The following is a 27,084-nucleotide window of genomic DNA, read 5'->3' on the forward strand; positions in this document are numbered from 1 at the left end:
CATTTTCTTCCCCCGACACTTGAGAGCCCCACAGCGGGTTTGGGGTTTAAACTGCGCGTCACATGCACAGGGCAGGAGTCGAGCTGTCTGGCTCGTCTGCGAGCAAAGAGCTCCCACCAGTGGACACTCCTGACGTCCCTGGGAACTGCGGTTCTGGACCTTGTTTGTGTTTATTAGTTGATCAGCGTTTCGTCTTCCTGGGTAAAATGGGAATAAAGTAAGGGACGCAAGACTTCCTGTTCTCATCGCGCCTGACTCACTCCTGGAGCTGAGAAGGAGCAGTGTCTCTGCGGGTGAGACGCCAGCTCCTGAAGAGAAGGGAGCGGGCAGCGCTGCGGGCACCTTGCTCCTGTGATGGGCTGCGGGGGTGGCAGCAGGTGGCATGGCGGCGGGGCCTCAGTCACCGCTCCTTTAACTGTTCAGCGCCACACACGACGTTGTCGTTGGTCCAGAGCTGTTTAACCCTCTGCCTGCTCACCAGCCTGGGAGCCACTGGGTGCAGCACACGCGCGTTTGCAGAGCGAGAGGCTGCTTTGCAGGGACAGAGCTGGAGAAGACGGTGCTTCGTCGGGGCCCACCCCTCAGTCTCGCTGCAGCGCGTGGCCAGGCGCTCTGGTGACTCTGTCCTCCGCTCCTCCGTCCTGGCACCGAGCTGCGTGGACCAGCTCAGCTCTGCCCTCGGCCGGGAGACAGCAAGCACGGAGCGAGCCGACCTGCCTGCGTGGCACAGGGACCTCACGGGGCCCAGCGCTTCCCCCCAGGAGACTCCTCCTCGTCGGAGCTGCGGTCCTTAGAGCGCCGCGCTCTGGCTTCGTGTCTGACGCTGGCACAGGCCTCGCCCCGGTGGCAGGGCACTCGCCGTGCCCGAAACTACATCATCTAATCATTGCATAGACACCGGCCCCTCCTTCCTCCCGACAGCCTTCAGGCGCCGCTGTGGTTTTAGCTGAAGTGGCCGAGGCGCCGGCCAGGGACCGGTGGGGAACGGAAGCTGCTCAGTGGAGGCTGAGCCGTCTGTGTTCACCTGTCCGCCCGGGCTCCGGCCAGGAGCCGTCTGCGGTGGCGAGGGTTCGGAGGGGCCAGCGACTCCCGCCAGGAAGCAGTTCCTGCCTATCGGGGAGCTGCCTGTCGGGGAGCTACCTATCGGGACCTGCGCCAGAACAGTGCACTTACTGGAATGCAAGGGCACTCCGGGTCAGCCCGCGTTGCAGCAGCTCTGGGTCACAGTCTGCCGGCCTGACCTCTGTCTGCTGATTCTAGGTGGAGTGCTACGACTATGACAGCGACGGCTCCCACGACCTCATCGGGACGTTCCAGGCCACCATGACGCAGCTGAAGGAGGCCTCCCGGAGCTCCCCCGTGAGTCGTTCTCTTGTCCGGGTTCGCCCTTGGCACAGCACACAGACCAGGGTTCGCTCTGGGCTACAGGGTGCTCGGTGACCGGGTGGTGAGTAATGATGACCCGGGATCCAGGCTTGCGGTGTGAGTTTACATGGACACTCAGAGGCTTGGTCTTCTTGGCTACAGGCAGCATCTGTGGTTTGATGGAAACCCTTTGTTCTGAGCGTGTGGCATGTCCTTGGTCACGGTAATCAGTGCCTGCAGCAGGGCCGACGCCTGGTTGAACTGTGCGCTCTTACTGCCCCCTCCGTCCTTCCTGGTGGCCTCACCCAGGGGAGAGACGAAGCGTGGTGATGGGACTTCAAGTTAGGGAATCGTAGCTAATGAATACATGAAACCGAGGGGCCGTTTGGTTTAACTAATTGGGTTTTAAACAAACAAGAGGGGCTGGAGTTTCCGGGGGCCCTGTGGGCCCTGTGTGCCCCGCTCCTGGTCACAGCCCCTCCTCAGAGCTGACGGAGGCACTGTGGGATGGAGGAGGCTCTCCAACCCTCGGTTGGAATGCAAACGCTGGCTTGGTGTTGAGCTGACAGGCTTTGGATTAAAGCAGCAGCAGAATTCAGTGGCAAAGGCAGATATTCTACGTCAAGATTGTTTTCTGAGGCAGAGCTAACGGAAGACAATAGGAACCTGACCACTGGAAATACAGCCGCCGGCTCAGCAGGAGGGCTGGTGGTGGTTCGTGGTTTCCGCTCTGTGTCCAGAGCAGTGAGTGCCTGCTTTTAGAAGACGGTGGGTGACAGTGCCCTGGGCGCCCTGTACGCCTCCTGCAGTTTCCCTGAGCTCTGACTGGTGATGGACCAGGCTTCCTGTTCCCAGGCTAGTCTTGCTCAGTCCTGCTCATCAGCGGCAGGGCCGTCTTATCGTCTGCTCTTGGTGCCTGGCGGCACGAGGACGCCAGGGGTGCGGCCTTTGCCATGAGAGTTGGTGTAGAGCCTTCTGCATCTGAAACGCTCAGGGATGAGTGTTCACGATGGTGATGGAGACTCGGGCAGGACCTGGAGCCCTCAGAAGGTTAGCAGGGTTTTCTTTTACTTCATTTGTCAACTGTGTCTTTTCACGCTTGGTTCTTAGAAAATCTGTAACAACTGGTGGGCACAGAGTCGCTTTGTAAGAACTAGAGCGCTGGCTTGCCAGATGCACCAAGTCCCTTTGCTGTAGCGTTAGGGTCGGCAGTGAGAACTGAAGGTGTCACTCAGAGGCGTTACTCCTTCGCTGTGAAAAAGAGAATGAATGAAGCAAGTGAGAGCACTACGAAGTGTGTAGGGCAGTTTGTGTGGGTGCAGATCGTGGCGACTGACACCACGGGGGGGGCAGGGGGGCCGGCGGGGAGGGGGAGGCAGTGCCCTGAGGCGCGTTGGGCCCTTTTCCAACGCGTTCCCAGTAGGAGGGGTGCTGTATTTCACACGGTGGGGCTTCACCTCTCTGTTCTGATGGTAGGTTTTTCTTCTTTTGAAGCAGCATATTTTTGTTCTCTCCGAGGGTAAAGACTGGGAGTTATATTTACTTCCTTTGTTGTAAAGAAGAAAGATTATTGCTTAGAGAATTTGCCAAGAAATTTATACTTATGAGCTATTTTAAAAGGTACACTTTTATTTTTTATTTTGTAAATATATTTTATTGATTTTTACAGAGAGGAAGGGAAAGGGATAGAGAGTTAGAAACATAGATGAGAGAGAAACATCGATCAGCTGCCTCCTGCACACCCCCTACTGGTGATGTGCCCGCAACCAAGGTACATGCCCTTGACCGGAATCGAACCTGGGACCCTTCAGTCCGCAGGCTGATGCTCTATCCACTGAGCCAAACCGGTTCAGCAGAAAGGTACACTTTTAGGAACGTCAGTGATGACTGTTTGAGTTACCTAGTTATTACGTCATCGCCTCGGAGTGGTGCTGGCAGTAGACCGCCGTCAGCGGGGGTTTGATTCCAGGAGGAAGTCGTCATTTACAGTCCACTGGGCTCTCTGACGCACTGGTGACGCGCACTGTCCCCCACAGGTGGAGTTTGAGTGCATCAACGAGAAGAAGAGACAGAAGAAGAAAGGCTACAAGAACTCCGGCGTCGTCAGCGTGAAGCAGTGTGAGGTCCGTGACCTGACCGCCTCTCGGGCAGTGCTCACACCCCGCTCCCTGTCGGTGTGGGAGTCACACACGCGTGCACGGGGCAGTGCTCACACCGCACTCCCTGTCGGTGTGGGGGTCACACACGCGTGCACGGGGCAGTGCTCACATCGCACTCCCTGTCGGTGTGGGGGTCACACACGCGTGCATGGGGGCAATGCTCACACCCTGCTCCCTGTCGGTGTGGGGGTCACACGCATGCACGGGGGCTGCAGAATTCCTCTCTCCCTGTTGGTGTGGGGATCACACGCGTGCCTCTGCTTTCAGATCACGGTGGAGTGCACCTTCCTGGACTACATCATGGGCGGATGCCAGCTGAACTTCACCGTGAGTAACTGGGAGCTCCACTTCCCCTTGGCAGTGCCTTGCTCCTCTGCAGAGCTGACCTGGCAAAGTGCATGCCTGTGTGGTCTGACCCAGCGCTCTGGGTATGCAAAGCTGTCCTGTCAGTAGGTCTGTTCCTTCTCCCAGAGAGCAGAGGATCCAAAGCTGGTTACCCCATAGCAACTCGAGCAGTAGAAAATATCAGTCAGGCCAACGTAGAAAGTAAGGCCTGTATCTACAGTCCCGGAGCACTCCCGGTGCAGTCACGGTGTAGTCCCAGTATAGTCCTGGAGCAGTTCTGGTGCAGTCCTGGTGCAGTCCTGGTGCAGTCCCGGTGCAGTCCAGGTGCAGTTGTGTAGTCCCGGTGCAGTCCCGGTGTAGTCCCGGTGCAGTCCCGGTGCAGTCCCGGTGCAGTCCAGGTGTAGTCCCGGTGTAGTCCCGGTGTAGTCCCGGTGCAGTCCCGGTGCAGTCCCGGTGCAGTCCCGGTGCAGTCCCGGTGTAGTCCCGGTGCAGTCCCGGTGTAGTCCTGGTGCAGTCCTGGTGCAGTCCAGGTGCAGTTGTGGTGTAGTCCAGGTGTAGTCCCGGTGCAGTCCTGGTGCAGTCCAGGTGCAGTTGTGGAGTATTCCAGGTGCAGTCCCAGTGCAGTCCCGGTGCAGTCGTGGTGTAGTCCAGGTGCAGTCCCGGTGTAGTCCGGGTGCAGTCCAGGTGCAGTTGTGTTGTAGTCCAGGTGCAGTCCAGGTGCAGTCCCGGTGCAGTCCTGTTGCAGTCCTGGTGCAGTTGTGGTGTAGTCCAGGTGCAGTCCAGGTGCAGTTGTGGTGTAGTCCAGGTGCAGTCCCGGTGCAGTCCTGGTGCAGTCCAGGTGCAGTCGTGGTGTAGTCCAGGTGCAGTCTAGGTGCAGTCCCGGTGTAGTCCTGGTGCAGTCCAGGTGCAGTTGTGTTGTAGTCCAGGTGCAGTCCAGGTGCAGTCCAGGTGCAGTCCCGGTGCAGTCCTGTTGCAGTCCCGGTGCAGTCGTGGTGTAGTCCAGGTGCAGCCGTGGTGTAGTCCAGGTGCAGTCCTGCTGTAGTCCGGTGCAGTCCCGGTGCAGTCCCGGTGCAGTCTGGTGCAGTCCTGGAGCAGTCCCTGTGCAGTCCCGGTGCAGTCACAGAGCAGTCCCAGTGCAGCCCCTGGGCAGTCCTAGTGTAGTGCAAGCATGTCAAACTCGCAGCCGGTGGGCCACATGCCTCGTTTGACATGTTTAGCAGTGATTCACATTTAAGTGTCTGGCAGACAGAGCACAGGCTGTCTGGGCTGGGGCCTGGGTGACTGGCGGGACACTCCTGTGGTCCCGGGTGTTTGAGAGGACAGGGGGCGGGCTGCGGGTGAGGACCCGTCTTTTGCCGCCCTCCCCGCACCAGTGCAGACACCCTGCTTCTTGATTGTCACCTGCAGGTGGGAGTGGACTTCACCAGCTCCAGTGGGGACCTGCTGTTCCCTGACTCCCTTCATTACATCAGCCCCAATGGTGTGAATGAGTACTTGACCGCCATCTGGTCTGTGGGGGTGGTCGTTCAAGACTACGACGCGTGAGTATCGCCCGAGTCCTCACCCCGGAGGCGTGTGTCTCCTGCGTGCTCTCTGATCGTGCGGGACAGGCTGCTGAAATGTCTCGTCTGACCTTGTCTTTCTCCTTGGGGCCATGTCAGTGTTGACTTTGACCTCTGACCCCGCCCTGCAGCTGCTTGTTGAGAGCCACCGGCTGTGGCGGCCCCGGGTTCCGGGGGCCACTCGGGGAAAGGCGTCGGAGGGGCTGAAGTCCAGGCGGCACAGCCTCAAACACGCAGACACCGGTTCTAACACGGCTGTCCCTGGGCAGCCGTAAAGTCGTCTTAACGCGACTTCGAACAAGTGTCCACGGATAACGTGACCCAGTTGCTGTAAAAGATTTTGAACAAATTCTCAATGGGTGGATTGAAATAGGTCCTTCTGGAGGTTTGCTAAGCAGCGGGGAAACGTGCCCTCGCTCTGTTAGGGCCGGTATAAAATGTCACCTGTCCCTTGACAGGAAAGCTCTCACTTGTTGATGGAGCTTTATTAACCTGTCATGGCGTTTATGGAGATGGCTCTTTCAGGCAAATGCAAGCAAAGCGGAAGCAAAGGCGGCTACGCCAGACCCCGTAGCAGCAGTGAAAGCGTGCTTGTAGGACACTTTTTACACAATCCAAAGGGGAAATGTGATCAGGACCTGGGACTAACAGAGTATCAGAGCATCTCCACTGAGAAGAGCTGGGCGTAAACTGACGTCAGTCACAAGCCCTAATGGGCCCAGCACAGAGTGAGAGCTTAGCAGGGCGGCCGCAGGCACGGCCGAGGGCAGTAAGGAAGGGGCTGTGGGAAGGAGGAGTCTTAGGCGGTTCTGGGGTCGGAGTGGAGACTGCGGCCCATCGAGGTAGAGGGGCTGGGCCTGGGCAGGGCTTTACCCGCTTTTATTTTCCAACAAGAACTGCACGTAAATGAGCTGGCTTTGCAATAGAATGAAACTGAAGATCGGGAAGGGGAAGTAGACACCGCAGTGACAGTGGGTCCAGCTGTGCCGCGTGGGCGCGAAGGTGCTTTCCACAGGGTGTTCGTCGGATTGGGCCTCGCGCAGGGACGGAGGGGCGCGCAGGGACGGAGGGGCGGGCCCTCGGGGAGCTCTGCACTGAGCCAGTGCCGAGGCAGGCGGGCCCCTTCCCCTGGCAAAGCCGCGCGGGTCCTGAGCTGAAGGAAGGGGTGGTTCTCTGTGCGTTCAACAAACCCAGGCGGAGCTTGGCCAGCACTGCCCCCCATGGAGGAGAAACATCCTTAGGATATTAGTAACGCGACCAAGATTATAGGCACAAATTCAGAAAAAAACATTAAAAGTTATATGGTGACTCTCTGAAACTGGTGTTACAGTGGAAAGTCTGCATTGAAGGAGCCTTTTTAGGGAGCGTTAACTCACCAGAGTTGGCTCAGAGCACAGGGCGGAACGGGCAGCGTGCCTCACAGAGGCCACTCTCGGCACCTCCAGCCCCTGTCCCCTCTGTCCTCAGGTCCCTCCAGCCCCTGGTCCCTCTGTCCCCAGGTCCCTCCGTCCCCAGGTCCCTCCGTTCCCAGGTCCCTCCGTCCCCAGGTCCCTCCAGCCCCTGGTCCCTCTGTCCCCAGGTCCCTCCGTCCCCAGGTCCCTCCGTCCCCAGGTCCCTCCGTCCCCAGGTCCCTCCAGCCCCTGGTCCCTCTGTCCCCAGGTCCCTCCGTCCCCAGGTCCCTCCGTCCCCAGGTCCCTCCGTCCCCAGGTCCCTCCAGCCCCTGGTCCCTCTGTCCCCAGGTCCCTCCAGCCCCTGGTCCCTCCGTCCCCTGGTCCCTCCGTCCCCAGGTCCCTCCGTCCCCAGGTCCCTCCGTCCCCAGGTCCCTCCGTCCCCAGGTCCCTCCAGCCCCTGGTCCCTCTGTCCCCAGGTCCCTCCAGCCCCTGGTCCCTCCGTCCCCAGGTCCCTCCGTCCCCAGGTCCCTCCAGCCCCTGGTCCCTCTGTCCCCAGGTCCCTCCAGCCCCTGGTCCCTCCGTCCCCAGGTCCCTCCGTTCCCAGGTCCCTCCAGCCCCTGTCCCCTCTGTCCCTCCAGCCCCTGTCCCCTCTCTCCCCTCCAGCCTCTGGCCCCTCCGGCCCCTGGCCCCTGGCCCCTCCCGCAGACCTGGAGGACGCGTTCACACCTGCGTGTCCACAGGAGGGAGGGAGACCTCAGGAAGTGGTTAGATACAACATAAAATAAAGATCAGCGATTTCTCACTGACCAGCAATAGCTGACTCAAGAAGCTGTGGATAAAAGACCACATTCAGAATGCAATAAAGAGTGAGAATGAACTTAAGGTCTAGGATAAAGAGGGAAATTTATTTAAATGGAAAAATATGCCAGGATTCTAGATGGACAGATGTCATAATGATGTAAGATATAAAAATATCTTCCTAAATTAGTTGATTTTAATAAAAAATTCAACAGAATCCTGACAAAATAATCTTAAAATTTTCCAGAAGAAAAAGTGACTCAGAATAGCCGAGGGGTTTTCCAGAGGAAGGAGCTCCCCGGGGAGTGGGTCCTAGCGGTAGTGGGGCGTCCACAGGCCCGGGCGCTACGACCAGATGAGAGCGTGACCTGGAGCAGAGCAGGAGCCTGGAAACAGCCGGTGTGTGAGCTCAGCCTGGGACAGAGGTGCTCACAGGCGGGACTGAGCTCAGTGAGGCCCGTCTGTATTCATTCCAGACAGAACTGAGGAACGGACCCCCCAACACAGGCGTGTGGGCCAAGTGGAGGTCTGCTCCCTGTGGTGCTTGTGGGGGGCACGTGTCTCAGACAGGCAGCTCTGCCTGCCTCAACCCACAGCACCCCCCTGAGCTGGGCAGCCCCCCCTGATCCTGGCAGCATCCTCCTGGGCCGGGCAGCACCCCCCTGGGCCGGGCAGCGTCCCCCGGAGCCGGGCAGTGTCCCCCTGAGCTGGGCAGCGTCCCCCTGATCCTGGCAGCATCCCCCTGGGCCAGGCAGCGTCCCCCTGATCCTGGCAGCATCCCCCTGAGCTGGGCAGCCCCCCCTGATCCTGGCAGCGTCCCCCTGGGCCGGGCAGCCCCCCTGATCCTGGCAGCGTCCCCCTGGGCCAGGCAGCGCCCCCGGGCCAGGCAGCCCCCCCCCCCCCCGATCTGGGCAGCGCCCCCCTGGGCCGGGCAGCATTGGCAGCGGACGCGGAGGGCACCGGGGTGTGTGCGGCCCTCCCAGTGCAAGTGGCTTCTGTTCCCACCGCCTGGCCAAGGAGCAGGTGGAGCTGTGGGGCTCGGGCTGAGGGCACCCCTGTGGGACCAGCGGCTCCTTCCATCGGCTCCAGAACATTTCCGGATGGAGTAGACGTTTCGGTCACAAACCCCTGAACGTTCCGCAGAAATATGTGCGGATTGTTGACAGTCTGACAGTGAGGAAGCAGAAATCGTGAAAGAATTTTAATTCACATTAATTAGTATTAAAAACTACAAAAGATACGGTAAACAAAATTAAAGACAGATTGTAAGCAGGGAGAAGGGTTTGGCATGTGTGACACAGGTTCTGTCCTCAGTGCCAGAGCCGATATGAGTTCCCACAGAGGAGGATGTCCTGATGGGAAATGAGCGTTTTTATGTGACATTTGTACCACGTTTCTGTGGCCAGTGTATGACTATGCATATCATGTGACTGTAAGTAACCTCATGTCGGTTGAGCTCCAGTTTGACTGCCCAGTGAGTTTGCCATAAACAGTGAAAAGAGCTGTGGTTTTTAGGGCTTCATGGATCCAGCTGTCATTTACTCAGTGGAACATACAGTATGTAAGTAGAAATGAATGTTAAAAGTACGAATATAAACTCCATTTTTATAAATATACGTGGAGAGACATTTTTCCCCTCAAAGCACATGAAAATATTTAGGAGAATTGCCATATTAACCTTTTTTCCTCCGGTAATTATGAGTAATCTTTTATCTTTATCTTTTTTTAAAGATGTAAACATTGTAAAGACTAAGCTTACATTGGTTTTTTTATGAGTAAAGATAAAACTCTATGTTGAAAAAAACGATCTTCTCTTTTCCTTTCAGGGATAAGATGTTCCCGGCCTTTGGGTTTGGAGCTCAGATTCCCCCTCAGTGGCAGGTGAGAGGGACCCATCCTGACGCTGTGCTTCCCGGGGAAGCGACACCCGCTCATCCGCCCTCTTTCCTCGCAGGTGTCGCATGAGTTCCCCATGAACTTCAGCCCGTCCAACCCCTACTGCAAAGGTGAGTGGACGCACGCGCACTGCCGCCAGGCCGCCCTGGGCCCACTTCTCTCCTGTGGTGGGGACTCCCCACGCCCCTCGGCCTCTGTGACCAACTCGCCCTGTCTCAGGCAGGAGCGGCGTCACTGCTGGGAAGACCCCAGCCACGCTCTCCTGCCTTAAAGGGTTTAACAGAACAAAAGAATTCTCTGTCTTGGGACTCGGCCAATAAGTAGGGTCATGTTCCTTTCACGTATACGTAAGTTGACTTTAAAATAAACCCTCTGTGAAATGAGCGGTCAGTCAGGGGTCTCTGAAGCCCTCGGAGGAGCGGGCGCTGTGCGGGGAGGTGGCCCGCACCGGAGCGTGGACGCGGGTGGTCTCCGTGGTGCGGGCGCCTCTGGCAGCTTCCCTCCGCGGGAGGCCACCGTGTGGTTCACGCTTCCCTGGGACGCCTGTATCCAGGTGCTTCCCCCACCCCCTGAGAACCCACCTCACGTGCCGAGTCCCCACAAAGCGGTGTCAGTGTGGAGGGGAGAGGTGGGCAGAGGCATAGACTGAGGACAGTGAGCTGACTTCCTGCAGCGACAGGCGTGAGTTCCGACAGAAGAGCCGTCCTCTCGTCCCCACGGAAAGAGCCCTGGAGGCGGTGTTGGGAGGGCTGCCAGGGCGCCTCCTTCTCCCGACACGTCTCCCACTGACCCGGGGCCTGTGTGCACGTCGGGCCTGGCTGGCCTTCTCACCCGTCGCCATGGGCCTCATGCTTGTGAGGAAATGGGACGGGAGGGTCGTGGGAGCTGAGTGCGATGGCTGACGTGGGCATTCGCTCCAGTCCGTTCATTCTGAGCACCAGGAGCCCCTCTGGGCTGCCGGCGGTGCGGCTGCTCTGCGCCACGTTTCCGCCCGGAACAGACGGTCCATGGGTTTCAAACAAAGCAGACGCCATGGGGGAAAGACAGCCTGTTCCCAGTGATCCTACCCAGTCACTGGGTGCACTTGCCGGAAATCGCACATCTCGCTGTTCCCAGAAGGCACAGGAGGCTTTCGGCCGTTCCGTGTTCGTGCAGGGACTGTGGGCAGTATTGGTGAGGAAATGTAGTGGATGGCTTGTACACCTTAGACCGAGAGCCAGCGGAGAGGGAGAACTGGAAGAAGGTATCATTGCGGTGGTTACGGACTCGTTTCCTGCAGACCCTGCTGCTGCCTGTGTCAGTATGATTGCCGTGACTAAAGGGCGGACTGACTGCTGGTGACAGCTCACCTTTGCATGTGAAACACTCTGCGTGTGAGTGTTTCGTTCTCGTGCCGACGAGGCCGTTCCTTCCCGAGGGCCCAGGGTCTCGGGGATTCGTGGGGACCTGCCGTTACGGCGGCCAGGCCTCTGAAGCCTTAAACCACGTCCCGCTTCTCTTCCGGGGCCCGGCTTCGGGGCATTTAAAGCCAGAAACCTGTTTGGGTTTTACACCGACCACCTTCTGAGGCTGATTCCTTGGTGATCACAGCAAGTGTGGGAGTTTCTAGAGAATTCCCGTCTCTCCCAAGCGTCTGACTCCGTGCTGGCAGGTGGAGCAGGGCCCTGGCGTGCATCGGCGGTGCTGTGGCCGGGGCCACATGGCTGCCCCAGGCTGCCGCTGCCATCAGATCTCAGGTCTCAGTGGCTCGCCCTCGTCCCCAGGCTCAGCCCTGCTGTTTCTTCTCCACCTGGGGCTCGGGGGTGCACAGCTGCCCAGGCATGCTGCCCCGAGGCAGAGGGGAGCAGGCCTGCTCGTCCCAGTGCCCAGGAACGCCCAGGACCTGCGTGCAGCGCGACCCTGGCCTGGGTGTGGCTGTGGCTCTGCAGCCGCCCTGCGTGCATTCAGCCTTCCTCATGGCACATGGAAACTAATTCCAAAAGTTCTGCAGCGTACCAAAAAATATACTTTTTGTGGATCTGACAAAAAAAAAAAAAAAAAAAAAAGAGGAAGATTTTGATTTATTTACACCGGACACCTCTTCTCATATTTTTATTTGACAGTCTAAGGCAGTGGTTCTCAACCTTCCTAATGCCGCGACCCTTTAATGCAGTTCCTCATGTTGTGGTGACCCCCAATTTCATTGTTACAAATTAAACATAATTAAAGCATAGTGATTAATCACAAAAACAATATATAATTGCCGAAACCGGTTTGGCTCAGTGGATAGAGCGTAAGCCTGCGGACTGAAGGGTCCCAGGTTCGATTCCGGTCAAGGGCATGTACCTGGGTTGCGGGCACATCCCCAGTAGGAGATGTGCAGGAGGCGGCTGATCAATGTTTCTCTCTCATCGATGTTTCTAACTCTCTCTCTCCCTTCCTCTCTGTTAAAAATCAATAAAATATATTTAAAAAAAAAACAAAAAAACCCCACAAAAAACAATATATAATTATATATGTGTTTTCTGATGGTCTTAGGCGACCCCTGTGAAAGGGTCGTTCGACCCCCAAAGGGGTCGCAACCTACAGGTTGAGAACCGCTGCTCTAAGGCAAAAGGGGTTGGTGCCCCTGACTAAATAGTCAGGTACCGCATGTCTTAACAATTCCTGCAGCGCACGGTTGAAAACTGCTGCTGAGTCAGCGAGGCGATCCTAGACAGGAAGCACCAGTGGCACCGAGCCGCGGGCACAGGTGCAGGCACTTTCCACCTGACCCACCTGAGAATTCCCAACGCTGCCTCCTCGCCTCTAAGTGTCGAGTGATGGCGCAGCCTCTTCCACAGCCTTTCCCATCAGAGGCCCGTCCCGAGCAGCAAAGCTAAGCGCCCCAGCAGTCCTGTGGACAGTGAGCGATTCGCTGGGGGAAGCACAGCTCTCCTGGGCTGGGAGGCTTGGAGGATGCCGTGTGGAGGTGCGTGCTGCACAGAGTGGGCGAGATGGGCTTATGGTTGTTGGTACGGAAAGTGACACATTGGTAAGTACTAACACAAGAGTAAACTCCATTTCACGTGCGTACGACTGTGGAACTTGCCCGCCCGTGTAGCTCAGAGGAGTCCTGGGTATGGACCTGGCTGTCTGAAGTACTGTCTCGGCCGGGGGAGTGTTGGGCGTGGCGTTGCGCCTGAGAACTCCCAACGCTGCTCTTTCTGTCCAGGGATCCAGGGCATCGTGGAGGCGTATCGGGCCTGCCTGCCTCAGATCAAGCTCTATGGACCGACGAACTTCTCCCCGATCATCAACCACGTGGCCAGGTTTGCTGCTGCAGCCACACAGCAGCAGACGGCTTCCGTAAGTGTCGGTCGCCGGGACTGAGGTGCGGGCCCACCCTGTTCCGGGCCACTGTCTGTGCCGTGACCTCGAGATGCCAACGCAGAGCTCTAAGTGTGGGCACCGTCGCCCTCGGGGGGGCGGCATCTGCTGCTGAACAAGTAGTGATCCTTAGAAACAGTCAAGAACAAAGCAGCCACCCACAAGTCTTGTCTCCGAGACCTGCTGCTGGATGCTGGGGCAGCCCCCCCGCGGCATTCTCGGGGTGAGGCGGGACGAGGACACACACAGTGTGGGAAGAGTGAACAGGGGGATTCGCGTCACGTGCCCAGGGCCTGGGCCACGTGGACACGTGAGCTGCTGTTACAAATGCAACTCCCAGTCTAGACTTGAAGGACCCGAACGATGGAGTCACAGCTTTGTGTGACATTTCCACTCGTTGATTTGTCAGATAACAGTACGGAGAGAGCCCCCCACCATGTCCATTGTAACGTGTTCTTTAGTTGATGAACAGTCCTCCCTCCTCCATCGGAGTTGACACTCGCTCCCTTGGCGATACTCTGACTGGGACGACTTTACCACTTCAGTTAAATGAAGTGTTTATGCCTGCGCCTGCTGGGCGTTTACCCGGAGGCATTTCCACGTCTTGTTCCCGCGGACTTAGGCCGGCGTGTTCCGTTCCCTGCCACCCTGTAATGAATGTGCAGCGTTGCCGTGTGAATTCCTTGCCAGCACAGATGTCAGGCTCTCGTAGCAGGGGGTCCTCGAGCTGCAAGTGTCAGCGCTGCCGTGTCACGGGAGCTCGAGCTGCTCACGGGCCGTGCTTTCTCTTTGGCAGCAATATTTTGTGCTCCTGATCATCACCGACGGCGTGATCACAGACCTGGACGAGACCAGGCAGGCCATCGTCAATGCCGCCAAGCTGCCCATGTCCATCATCATAGTCGGAGTGGGCGGCGCCGACTTCAGCGCCATGGAGTTCCTGGACAGCGACAGCGGGGCCCTGCGCTCCCCGTCGGGAGAGGTGGCCAATAGAGACATCGTGCAGTTCGTGCCTTTCCGACAGTTCCAGAACGTGAGTACCGCTGCGCCTCGCCCCACTGACCAGGTGGCTGGGTGGGTGCTGGCCGGTGGGTGGGTTTGCTTCAGGCTGTGGATCTGCGTGCCTCCCACAGTGGGTGGCTAGTCGTTCAACCCGTGTGTGACTGTCTTCAAGGACAGCTCCTCTTTTCCTGCCTGACAGCCCAGTCTCTGCACACGTATGTGATGAATTGACCAGCTGGAGGCTGATTTGCCGAGCCTCTCAGGAGACTGTTTACCGGTTTCCTCCAATCGTAACATCTCAAAGTGGCGCATTGCTACCAGCAAGGTCCCTCCCACAGGGCCCGCCCAGTGGCACCCGTTCCAGCCACCCCTCGCCTCCCACCTTCAGCCCTCCTCACCCCTGGCAGCCACTAGTTTGTCTCCACTTCTTAGATTTTATCATTTTGAAACTTACATAAATAGAATCACACAGCAGTGGTCCTTGGGCCTGGCCTTTTCTCTCGATGATTCTCTCACAGGCTACGAGCCGCTGAGCGGGGCTCCTTCCCGCCGAGCGGGGCTCCGTGCCGCCGCCGAGCGGGGCTCCGTGCCGCCGAGCGGGGCTCCGTGCTGCCGCCCAGCGGGGCTCCGTGCTGCTGAGCGGGGCTCCGTGGTGCTGAGTGGGGGCTCCGTGCTGCTGAGCGGGGCTCCGTGCTGCCGCCGAGCGGGGCTCCGTGCTGCCGCCGAGCGGGGCTCCGTGCTGCTGAGCGGGGCTCCGTGCTGCTGAGCGGGGCTCCGTGGTGCTGAGCGGGGCTCCGTGGTGCTGAGTGGGGGCTCCGTGCTGCTGCCGAGCGGGGCTCCGTGCTGCCGCCGAGCGGGGCTCCGTGCTGCTGAGCGGGGCTCCGTGCTGCCGGCGAGCGGGGCTCCGTGCTGCTGAGCGGGGCTCCGTGCTGCCGCTGAGCGGGGCTCCGTGCTGCTGAGCGGGGCTCCGTGCTGCCGCTGAGCGGGGCTCCGTGCTGCCGCTGAGCGGGGCTCCGTGCTGCCGCCGAGCGGGGCTCCGTGCTGCCGCTGAGCGGGGCTCCGTGCTGCCGGCGAGCGGGGCTCCGTGCTGCTGAGCGGGGCTCCGTGCTGCCGCTGAGCGGGGCTCCGTGCTGCTGAGCGGGGCTCCGTGCTGCCGCTGAGCGGGGCTCCGTGCTGCTGAGCGGGGCTCCGTGCTGCTGAGTGGGGGCTCCCTCCCGCTGAGCGGGGCTCCGTGCTGCTGAGCGGGGCTCCATGCTGCCGCTGAGCGGGGCTCCGTGGTGCTGAGTGGGGGCTCCCTCCCGCTGAGCGGGGCTCCGTGCTGCCGCTGAGCGGGGCTCTGTGCTGCGGGCACGTGGTTTGAGGGCACCTTCAGCTGCTTCCAGTTGTGCCTGGTGCACACCGGCCGCTGTTAACATCCCGCACAGGCTCGTGTGAATGCGTCTCGGGGGAAGTACCCAGAAGTGCAGCTGCGTGTTCAGTTGGCAAAAGCCTGTGGAACTTCCCCGAGTGGCTGTGCCATCCCCCGCCCAGCGGCGTGGGCAGGACCTGGCCGGTGTGCGGTGAAGGAGCAGCCCATGGGGGGCTTTGTGGTGGAGGCAGCTGTGTATCTTGATTGTGGTCACACAGACCTGCCTGATGATGGCGGCACACAGAGCTGCGTGCACACGCACACACATGCACGTGCACGCGCGCACACACGAGCGCACATGACACGGGAGACTCAGAAAAGGCTGTGCATGGATGGTGTCCCTGTCCTGGGTTTGACAGTCCTGTTGTTACAGAGCCATTACCTTTGGAGGGAACTGGGTGAAGTGTACATGGGACGTCTATTATTTTTGCAACTTCCTATGAATCTATAATTACTTCTAAATAAAAAGCCAAAAAAATGAATAGTTAGTGAGTGAAAGACCAGCATTTGAAGTTGAGGACAAGAGTCATTGCATGTCATAACACTGGCGCCAGAAAAGAGCCGGGCCGAGGTGGGTGGGGTCAGCACCCTCAGCTCATCCCCTGCTCTCAGACTGACCCTGAGACTGGGTGCTGGTGCAGGGGTGGGACTGTGCGGAATTCCTGTCTTCATCAAAGGACAGCGAAGCCCTGGCCAGAGTTGCTCAGTGGTTAGAGTGTCGCCCACGCACCAGAGTCTCGGGTTCAATTCTCTGTCAAGGGCACATACTTGGGTTGGAGGTTTGATCCCTGGCCCTGGTTGGGGTGCATGCAGGAGGCAACCAATTGATGTATCTCTCTCTTATCGATGTTTCTCTCTCTCTCTCCCTCTTTCTCTCCTTTCCACTCTCTAAAAATCAATGGGGAAGATATCCTTGGATGAGGATTAACAAAAAAAGGCGGGGGGCGGGGGTGTGAGGAGCAGTGAAAATGTGTTTGCTCATGAAGTCACTGGTTATGTTCTCCAGGCTCCCAAGGAGGCGCTGGCCCAGTGTGTCCTGGCCGAGATCCCCTAGCAGGTGGTGGGCTACTTCAACACCTACAAGCTCCTTCCCCCCAAGAATCCTGCGACCACCAAGTGAAGGTCTGCCCCCCGACCATGACCAGCCATGGCGCTTCCTGTCCCCCAGCATTTATGCTGTAAACCTAGTTCTCTACGGTTCTTTCTACTTAAAGCATTATTTTTATACGTTCTGGAGGAAAACTGCTAAGCTAATCTTTACCCAATCAATTCAGTGGTTGCTTCTGATTCTGGGGCTGCAGTGAGGCTGTCTGGAGCAGACACTCCCTGAGGAACGTGGTTTGTTGTTGTGACTGTACTTTCATAGGATGAGCTGCCGTTTCCAGTGGTTCCCAGTAGGAAGAATGGAGCCTGTTGGGCTGTGTGATTCCAGGTTTCTGTGCAACAAGCCCCACCTCGGTGACAAGTTCCTGTAACGGTTCAGTGCTTCTCCAGGGCTAATCTCGGTGCATTCCCGCCGGCCTGCTGCAGGCGCCGAGGGACCGGCCGCACACCGTCCCTGTGGCCCAGCCTGTGCCTGTGCCTCACGCCGGCAGCTGTGCATGTCACCCCCAGACCGCTCTGCCTGCGGACGCTGTCCGCGAGCCCAGGGTCTGCATGTGTGCGCCGCGGCTTGTCCTGGAGTCCCCGTTGTTGGAGCATTTTCCCGGGAGGTGAAGTGCTGAGCTGCTCTGCTGGGAGCTGTGGGACCAAACCAGCACTCCTTCCTCGCGGATGGGCCGCTGCGCGTTGGGAGGGACGGTGTCAGACCTTGCTTGCTGAGGCCCCTTACGCTGATTTGTACATATTCACTTAGACATTTTTCCTTTTTTTTGAGTAACATTTTTAGTTTGATTTTTAAACTCATGATAATCAAATCACACTTCTCATTTAATGTGCTGTGTTCTAAGCCCAGCAAGTACTGTATTAAGCATAAAACCTGGTGTAACTTAAAAAAAATCTAGCTTCTGCCTTCGGATATAGTGGACTTTACATGCTTTTTTAAGAATAGAATTTTCCCCTGATGTTTACCCTTTAGAACATGTTGCTCAGCAAACATGGTCCCATCAGAAGCCCAGGACCGCATGTGCCCGTAGATCACAATCATCTTTAACTTCAATGTTAAAACTGTGTGTGGATCACAGTCCTCAGGACAATGGCTGTGCTGACAGGTCAGCGCATGTCCCCAGTTCTCAGACATGAAGGAGGATGCGGCCCTCAGCAGGGAGCAGCCCTGTCCGTGTTCTGGTTGTAGCTCTGTCTGCTTGGAAACGGCAGAGATGTTCCTGGTTTCATTTCCTTTTGAACCCGCGTGGCCCCTCTTAACTCCCAGACCCTAAGTTGCTCCTGCAGCGACAGCACCACCTGCAGGGGGCGCTGGGGCCACCAGCATGCGGGCTCATTGGTCCCACGCTGATCACAGTCCTCACGCCATGGCCAGCTGCCTGGGGCTCACAATTTCATATTCTGGTTTTAAACAGAATATTTCCTTTTAAAATTAGATTTTTATTATTCATTCTTGACCAGGTTCATCACTAGATGCTGTTTCTCATAAGAGCTGTAATTCCAGCAAATTAGGGTAATGGATACATTTATGCTGTTTTGAATAAAAGCAGTTACAATTTCTAAATTACTTTACAAAGTCCTTACAATTCCTGCATGTCACCTCGTGGCATGTGACTTAATATTGTTTTATATTAAACTAGAGGCCCGGTGCACAAAATTCATGTACTGGCAGAGTCCCTAGGCCTATCTGTGGGGCAACCAGCGGGGTGATTTGGGGGCCCCCGTTGGCACCTGCCTTGGCTGGCCTGGGGCTTGCAGGCTGGGGGCAGCTCCTGCGTTGAGCGTCTGCCCCGTGGTAGTCAGTGGGCGTCATAGTGACCGGTTGTTCCGCCATTCGGTTGATTTGCATATTAGGCTTTGATTATATAGGGTGCTCCCTTTGCCCATTGTGCCACCATTTATTCCAGTGCCACTAGTTCTCAAAGTGCATTTAGAGACACAGTCACTGAGTCCATGGTCACACCCCTTCACCCGCTGTGTTTCCTGGAGACCCGTCTTCATCCGTCTCCCCTGCATGCAGCTGACAGTCACGATGCCTAGCAGTCTGGCTGTGACTGCGAGAACTCTTTTGTGCCTTTTGGGTGTCAGCCTTACAATAAATGTGTAAGTTAGGAATATATGAACTGATGTTGAGTATATCTTCCACATGATTTCCCTTTGGATAAAGTTATTTCTCGATGTGCTGCAATAGTGCCTTGTTTTCATTCTTATTCTCTAAATGTTATCAAAACTAGTAGAAAAGTTTGAAATAAAGTGAATGTAGTATATTAGATGGCTGTGCTCCATATTTTGTTGAATAAAAGAGTTTGGGGGATTTTGTTATTTTGTGGGGTTTGTTAATTTAAAAGAAATTGACTGCATTCAAATTGGTGCAGTAAGGGAAGGGTTATCAGTTTACTGCTCATGTCTTTTTTCTTCTCTTTTTTTAAAATATATTTTTATTGATTTCAGAGAGGAAGGGAGAAGGAGAGAAAGAAATATCGAGAGAGAGAGTCATCGATTAGCTGCCTCCTACACGCCCCTACTGGGGGGTCAAGCCTGCAACCTGTGCATGTGCCCTGACCCAAATCGAACCAGTAACCTTCTGGTTCATAGGTCAATGCTCAACCACTGAGCCACACCAGCCAGGCACTGCTCACATCTTATTAGGGTGGTGGGTTCACATCGTGGGCCCTCTGGGACTCAGAAGGGAGCCCAGACTTGGGCTAAGGGTCATGGATGCCACTGAATGCACTTACTACCTCCACTGGGCACGGAGGAGGTAAGTGCCCCTTCTCTTCCAGGTAGCATTTGCCTCGGGTCTGGGTGAATCAGGAACTAGAGGTAAGACCTGGGGCCTTTGAGAAGAATGCATTTACTAAGATCTGGTGGGAGAAGCGTGGTCAATGACCCTGGAGCTTACCAATGTGACAAACTGCTGTCCCCCCGGGAAGTCCGCCGCCGTGGCGCACCTGAGATGCGCCCTGGACACTTGGGCTAGACTCACTGTGTCCCTCACAGCTGCTCCCGCTGTCCCACTGCTGCCGCTTGGATCCCCACCACGTCCCCTCGTCCCCTTCCTGTCCCTCTGTCCTCTCTCTCCCACCAGCGGGTTCCCAGCATATTCACGAAGCTGAGTGCCTTGGCTTGCTAGTGCGGCCCTAACGGGGTGTCAACAGCAGCATGGCCTATCGGGGTGCAGCAGCGCGGCCTATTAGGGTGCAGCAGCAGCCTATTAGGGTGCAGCAGCAGCGATTGATTTTCTTAAGCTGTCGGGGCAGATCAGGCACTGAAGGGTTGGCCTCCGACCCCTCCCGGGCTGGCAGGCGGCCCTCTCCGTCCTCACAGGCCTCTTCTCTGTGCGCACAGCCTGAGTCCCTCCTGGTGCAGAGGCAGAGGGCCTCACAGGCCGGCCTCCCCCTTGCCCTTTCTCTTCCATGGTGGGGACTTCTCTAGGGCTGTGTCTGAGGCAGCCCTGAACCCGAAGATGTCAACCCTAAGAGGACAGGTGCCCCAGCACACACCTGCTGGTATTATCTGCTTTCAAACACCCTCCCATGTGGTAGATAGAGGCACTTCTATTCCACTTGTGTCCTGAGATGTGTTTGTCGAGCAAGGAAGTCAGCATCTCTTCTATGTGGATTACCTGTTTATTTTGCATCCATAAGTTCCTATCAATATTCTCTCTCCCTTTAAAAATATCTGGGCTCTCTGTTTCGATGCAAATAAAGTGTAAGAGCTCGCCTTTGCCTTGCTATAATTTACAATTAAGCAGAAATCAGAGGACAGTGGAGCTGTGCAGGGCGGCACCTCCTGAACTGCAAAGACAGCCCCTGAGATGGGACCCATCGTGCGTGTGAAGCATAATGATCCCTCCTTTGGAAAACTGCTGTTTAAAACTGCCGTTTGAAATTCTCTGTTATTTTTAGATAGACCCTTATTCTGTAGGTCACTCTGTTATTTTTAGATGGACCATTATTCTGTAAAATAACTGTTTTTGTTTGAATAATGGAGAAGATAAAAACTTAGCTGTCTGACCTTGCAGGCTGGCTATCTGAGGTAAGGGGCTGGTACTACTCCCATATTCTCATGCCAGGTGTTTGTTAATTATGTACTCAAGGTTACAAGCTGTCTGCAAAAATAACTTAGAGCTCTTTGTAAAGTCTGCAGACAAAGAGCTAGAAAGATATAAATAGGAGGAGCTTCCTCCGTGCTTTTGCTCAGAAATTTGGGAGACATCTCCCTCTGGGCCCGCTAGCGTAATAAAGACTCCTAATTAATTGGCTCATTAAGGCGTCCTATGTTCTGCTCCCTGATTTACAATATAACACGTGGATGTTGGTGGAAAACAGGGAAGAGGCAAGTGATGGAGGAGAGATGATGCCCCAACTGCACCAGGCCACGGGAACGAGTGCCAGGGGAAAAAAGGTAGGTGGTAGCTCTGGAAAAAGCAAAGAAGACCAGCTTCCGTGGGGGGTCTGGTTGGGGGTGTGGTAATTAATTTAATAAATAAGATTTAATCAGTAGGAGGAATGCTCAAGTCCCTAAGCAGAGAAGTCGCATGGTCCAAGGATGGCTATGATTAGAATGCTGGTGCCCTCGTCTCCAATTCATGTATTGAAATCCTAACCCCCAAAGAGGACAGTCTTGGGCAGTACTTTGCCGTGCTGGGGGGTCAGTGCCCTCATGGAAGCCGCTTCTAGCACCTGAGGCTCAGCGAAGAGGAGCTGCTGGGAACCAGGGAGAGGGCCCTCCCTCCTCATGGTGCCACCACCCAGATGGCAGCCCCAGAGCTTTGAGAAGTCAGTCTCTGTGGTTCTAAGCCACCTGCTGGTGGTACTGATTCCAGCTGCCCAAATGGATGGACAGTGGTGTGTTAGGAAGATCAGATTTTCCCATGGCAACGCGGTTGAGATGCTAGAACACTGCAGGTGAAAGCAAATGTATACTTGAACAGAAAATACATAGTGAGGTGTTAGCATTAGAACTGAGAAATAATGGATAAATAGAAAGATACAAGAAAGAAAAAGGATTTGGGAACACTGTAAACAAAGGAAGAGGTACTGATTACTCTTAGGTCTGAGTCTGAGAGATTGGAAATGGAGATGATAGTACCTGAAATAGGGTATTTAGAGGAGAAATAAGCAACAAAAGAGCATAAAATTGCACAAGTATTCTATTTTAATTTCTTTACAGGGTGAAGGATTCTTTCCTTTATTTTTTCCTATTATCAGACTCTTTTCAGGCCTCTTTTCACATTTTCTTTTTAAAAAAAATCTTTACTGTTGAGAGTATTACAGATGTCCCACTCCCGACCCCTTGCCCTCCGCCATCTGGTTCCTGCCCTGCCCCAGGCCTTCATCTCCCTATTGTCTGTGACCATAGGTAATGCATATGTGCATATAAATTCTTTGGTTAATCTCTTCCCGCCACCCCTCCCCCCTTCCTTCTGAGATTCATCAGTCTCTTCCATGTTTCCATACTTCTGGTTCTATTTTGTTCATCAGTTTATTTTGTTCATTAGATTTCGTTTATTTTGATTTTTAGATTCAATTGTTGATATATATTTACTGCCATTTTATTGTTCATACTAGAAGCCCGGTGCAGAAGAATTGTGCACTCGGGGGGGTGGGGTGGGGAGGCGGGGTGGGGATGGGGGGATGTCCCTCAGCCTGGCCTATGCCCTCTTGCAGTCTGGGACCCCTCAGAGAGAGGATGTCCACCTGCTGGCTTAGGCCTGGTCCCTGGGGGATTGGGCCCAAGCTGGCAGTCAGACATCCCTCTGGCAGCCTGGCAGCCTGGCAGCCCTCGGGGATGTCCACTTGCCAGTGGGGACCAGGCCCAAGCTGAAGTCGGACATCCTTAGTGCTGCTGAGTAGGCGGGAGAGGCTCCCACCACCACTGCTGTACTGGCAGCCATCTGCCTGGCTTGTGGCTGAGCAGAGCTCCCCCTGTGGGAGAGCACTGACCACCAGAGGGCAGCTCCTGCATTGAGAATCTGCCCCCTGGTGGTCAGTGAGTGTCATAGTGACCAGTCATTGCCAGTCATTCTGCTGTTAGGGTCAGTTTGCATATTACCCTTTTATTATATAGGATTTCTCCTCCTCCTCCTCCTCCTCCTCCTCCTCCTCCTCCTCCTCCTCCTCCTCCTCCTCCTCCTCCTCCTCTTTTTTGTTCTTCTTCTTCAAGAATACCCTTCAACATTTCATGTAAGACTGGTTTGGTAGTGATGAACTCCTTTAGCTTTTTTTTTTTTTTTTAAATTAAATCTTTATTATTCAGATTATTACATTGGTTCCTCTTTCCCCCCCCCCCCATAACTCCCCTCCACCCAGTTCCCACCCCAACCTCCACCCTCACTCCCCACCCACTGTCCTCATCCATAGGTGCACGATTATTGTCCAATCTCTTCCCGCATCTCCCCACACCCCTTTCCTCCTCAAGAATAGTCAGTCCATTCCCTTTCTATGTCCCTGATTCTATTATAATCACCAGTTCATTCTGTTCATCAGATTATTTGTTCACTTGATTTTTAGATTCACTTGTTGATAAATGTGTATTTGGTGTTCATAATTTGTATCTTTAGCTTTTTCTTCTTCTTCTTCTTCCTCTTAAAGGATACCTTTCAGCATTTCATATAATACTGGTTTGGTGGTGATGAACTCCTTGAGCTTTTTCTTATCTGTGAAGCTCTTTATCTGGCCTTCAGTTCTGAATGATAGCTTTGCTGGATAAAGTAATCTTGGTTGTAGGTTCTTGGCATTCATCACTTTGAATATTTCTTGCCACTCCCTTCTGGCCTGCATAGTTTCTGTTGAGAAATCAGCTGACAGTCGTATGAGTACTCCCTTGTAGGTAACTGACTGTCTTTCTCTTGCTGCTTTTAGGATTCTCTCTTTGTCTTTTGCTCTTGGCATTTTAATTATGATGTGTTTTGGTGTGGTCCTCTTTGGATTCCTTTTGTTTGGGGTTCTCTGCGCTTCCTGGACTTGTAAGTCTATTTCTTTCACCAGGTAGGGGAAGTTTTCTGTCATTATTTCTTCAAATAGGTTTTCAATATCTTGCCCTCTCTCTTCTTCTGGCACCCCTATAATTCGGATGTTGGTACGCTTGAAGCTGTCCCAGAGGCTCCTTACACTATCTTCATATTTTTGGATTCTTTTTTCATTTTGCTTTTCCGGTTGGGTGTTTTTTGCTTCTTTGTATTTCAAATCATTGACTTGATTCTTGGGATCCTCTTGTCTCCTGTTGGGAGTCTGTATAATATTCTTTATTTCAGTCAGTGTATGCTTAATTTTTAGTTGGTCCTTTATCACAACATCGAGGGTCTCACTAGATTTCTTGAGGGTCTCATTAAGTTTATCGGCGGTTTCTAGAAAATTCTTGAAAAACCTGATAAGTGTGGTTTTGAACTCTATATTCAGTAGTTTGCTTTCTTCCATTTCTGTCAGCTGTGTCCTGTTTCGTTGTCTCAGCATTTTTTATGCTTTGCGGTGTCAATAGAGTGGCTTTCTGTGCTAAGTGTCCTATAGGGCCCAGTGGCTCAGTCTCCCCAATTACCTGAGGTGGACACTCTTGATGCACCCCCTTGTGGGCTTTGTGCACAGTCTTGTTGTAGTTAAGCCTTGATTGTTGTAGGTAACACTGGGAGGATTTGACCTCCAGGCCAATTGGCTGTGAGAATCAGCTGTGTCTACAGTGGGAGAACTTCTGTGCTGAAGTCACCCTTCTGGGGCAAGACTTGTTTCAGTGGGGCTTTAGTGCTCACTGAGTCTGCCCCCTGAGTGTGTCCCTTATGGGTCTGAGGAGTTGTAATTGGATGGTCTCACTCTGACCACTGGGTACACTGGCTCTTGGATCTAAGGAGGTGCTAATTTAGCCTCTGCCTGAGGCTACCCAGCAGAAGCCAGCTATAAAGCGATGCAAGTTGCCCTGGGGCCTTGGGGAAGCTGCAGTTTGTTAAGTAATTTTCAGATTACAAAGGGCCGGGCCTTTCATATGCAAAAGCCTCCGTGCACAGCTTGGGTGGGGCAGCGTCCCAGGGGATCAACAGGGCAGGCGGAGTGAGCAGTTATGGCTGCTCTCAGTCCTGCCTTCAGAGGTCCTGGCAATCGCTGCGAGTGCCTCTGAGAGAAAACTACCCTCGAGTTCCGACTGATGCCAGACAGTCCAATTTCTCCCGTATGAGTCTGGGTCCCCAGAGACTCGCCCGGAACTGGAGCTCGGAGCCTGAGACTCCCTCCCGATTGAAAAAGACAATCGTGTCCTCAGCCGCCAGCCCTCTCCGCATGCACCTCCGCACCTTTGTATTTTACTTCTGCACCACACCTCCTCTGAGTCTTGGTATGCTTTTCTCTTTCCTTCTAGTTGTAGAATTTCCACTCAGCCAGCCTTCCTGCGGTTCTGGATGATGTCTGTTCCGTCTTTTAGTTGTATTTTCAAAGTGGTTGTGCGAGGCAGCAATCTCCGGTGTTTACCTATGCCGCCATCTTGGTTTCTCCTCTTTTAGTTTTTTCTTGTCTATGAAGCTCTTTATCTGACCTTCAATTCTACATGATAGTTTTGCTGGGTAGAGTAATCATGGTTGTAGGTCCTTGCTGTTCATCATTTTGAATATTTCTTGCAATTTCCTTACAGCCTGCAAAGTCTGTTGATAAATCAGCTGACAGTCATATGGGTGCTCCCTTGTAGGTAACTAAATGCTTTTCTCCTGCTGCTTTTAAGATTCTCTCTTTAACACTTGACATTTTAATTATGATGTTTAATTATGTCTTGGTGTGGGCCTCTTTGAGTTCCTATTGTTTAGGACTCTTTGTGCTTCCTGGACTTGTAAGTCCATTTCTTTCACCAGGTAGGGGAAGTTTTCTGTCATTATTTCTTCAAATAGGTTTTCAATATCTTGCTCTCTCTTCTCCTGACACCCCCATAATGCGAATGTTGGTACACTTGAAGTTGTCCCAGAGGCTCCTTACACTAGCTTCATATTTTTGGATTTTTTCTTTTTGCTCTTATGATTGGGTGTTTTTTGCTTCCTCATATTCCAAATTCTTGATTTGATTCTCAGAATCCTCTACTGTTATTCCCTGTAAATTATTCTTTTTTTTAAAAAATATATATTTTATTGATTTTTTACAGAGAGGAAGGAAGGGAGAGGGATAGGGAATCAGAAACATTGATGAGGGAGAAACATCCATCAGCTGCTTCCTGCACACCCCCGCCTGGGGATGTGCCCGCAACCAAGGTACATGCCCTTGACCAGAATCGAACCTGGGACCCTTCAGTCTGAAGGCCGATGCTCTATCCACTGAGCCAAACTGTTTAGGGCTCCCTGTAAATTATTCTTTATTTCAGTTAGTGTATGCTTAATTTCTGACTAGTCCTTTTCATGTCTTTAAAATTCTCATTAAGATCCTTGAAAGTATAAGTCCCCTGAAACTCTCATTAAGATCCTTGAGCAACCTTGTAACCATTGTTTTGAACTCTGTATCCAGCAGTTTGCTTGCTTCCATTTCTTTCTTTTGTGACATTTTGACTACTTCCCTGTGTTTGTTTCTATGAATTAGGTAGAGCTGTTATGTCTCCTGGAATTGGTAGAGTGGCCTTGTGTAGTAGGTGTCCTGTAGGACCCAGTGGTTCCGCCCCTCCAACCCCATTCACCTGAGCTGGGAGCACCCCTGTGTGTGCTGTGTACACTGTCTTTTGTAGTTGAGCCTTGATTGCTGTTGTCATCACTGGGAGGAATTGACCTCCAGGCCAATTGGCTGTGAGGACCAGCCACAAACTACAGTGGAAGAGCTGAGTGGGGCTTTGATGCTGAGTCTGCCCCTTGAGTGAGTCGCTTGTGGATGTGTAGAGTTGTAATCTGGTATGGTCTGAAGCTGTGTCACCTCTGATACGCGTGTCATAGGTTTGCCATCACTGCACTATGGCATTCATTAGAATGGAAGTCTGTATGTGTTTCTACCTCCGACATCAGCCCGCGCTCTAGCCTCCTCACAGCACGAGGCTGGTCGTGATGCCAATGCGAGCCAATTCACGGGGCCAGCTTCCTATAGTGCACTGGATTCGCTGGGAGACTGTAAACAGCTGTGCATGTAGGTTCCACGAACTGTAGGCTTTGTCCATCTGACATGTGTGCCGTCTGCCTTCCTACCCTCGTCACTTCTCACTCACGCTGCAAAGACAAGCTCACATCAGGCACCTTCCGAAGCAGATGCTTGAGGCACATCCTGAGAGGTGTAATTCCGCCTCTGTGAAGTTGGGGTGATCTGATTGCTCCTCTTGTGAGTCTGTGGAGCCAGGTCAGCCGATCAGAAGGTTTGAGGGAAACACTATCGTCTGCTTCTTCAGCAAAGGGCATGGGCACTTAGCATGTTGCTTCGGTGATGTTCTCGGGGCTGTGAGTCCTGCTGACCCCCTGCTCTCAGGGAAGCTCACATCCCCGCTCCCCCACTGCTTCCCCTCAGGCCCAGCTGCTGGTGGAGCTGACATCTGGTGACCCTTCACCTCCTTTGAGTGAAAGCATCACAGCCCCTGAAAACAGGACTCCCTGCACTGTGCTGTTGCACGATGTGTAAGGGAGGTGAGCAGCGCCACACAAGGCCTTAACACAAAACAGGTTTTCAGGGAAAAGGCTGGTAAGTCAGAGCCAAGACCAAGCCAATCAAATGAAGAGAAGAAACGCCAAGAAAAGTGGGAGGAGAAAAACCTGCCCCATACAATTAGGA

General features: G+C 54.3%; 1 protein-coding gene across 3 annotated transcripts in view; it reads left to right on the forward strand.

Moving 5' to 3' along the window:
* CPNE3 (copine 3) overlaps positions 1–27,084 on the forward strand; it is a 57,788-nt gene that overhangs the window by 23,004 nt on the left and 7,700 nt on the right. The window contains exons 8-17 of one of the 3 annotated variants that reach the window (XR_004972336.1): positions 1,261–1,359; positions 3,402–3,488; positions 3,792–3,851; positions 5,277–5,410; positions 9,447–9,501; positions 9,575–9,626; positions 12,710–12,843; positions 13,661–13,897; positions 16,281–16,396; positions 16,641–17,694. Coding sequence is in view for 1 of the 3 variants with exons in the window: in XM_036337498.1 (XP_036193391.1) it covers positions 1,261–1,359; positions 3,402–3,488; positions 3,792–3,851; positions 5,277–5,410; positions 9,447–9,501; positions 9,575–9,626; positions 12,710–12,843; positions 13,661–13,897; positions 16,281–16,328 (906 nt within the window). In the remaining 2 variants the exon portion in view is untranslated. Of the gene's footprint in view, positions 1–1,260; positions 1,360–3,401; positions 3,489–3,791; positions 3,852–5,276; positions 5,411–9,446; positions 9,502–9,574; positions 9,627–12,709; positions 12,844–13,660; positions 13,898–16,280; positions 17,695–27,084 lie in introns of those variants that run through there. The other 2 variants (XR_004972337.1, XM_036337498.1) reach the window with 2 other exon arrangements.

Source organism: Myotis myotis, unplaced genomic scaffold (genome assembly GCF_014108235.1).
Source record: "Myotis myotis isolate mMyoMyo1 unplaced genomic scaffold, mMyoMyo1.p scaffold_m19_p_16, whole genome shotgun sequence".
Lineage (NCBI taxonomy): Eukaryota > Metazoa > Chordata > Mammalia > Chiroptera > Vespertilionidae > Myotis > Myotis myotis.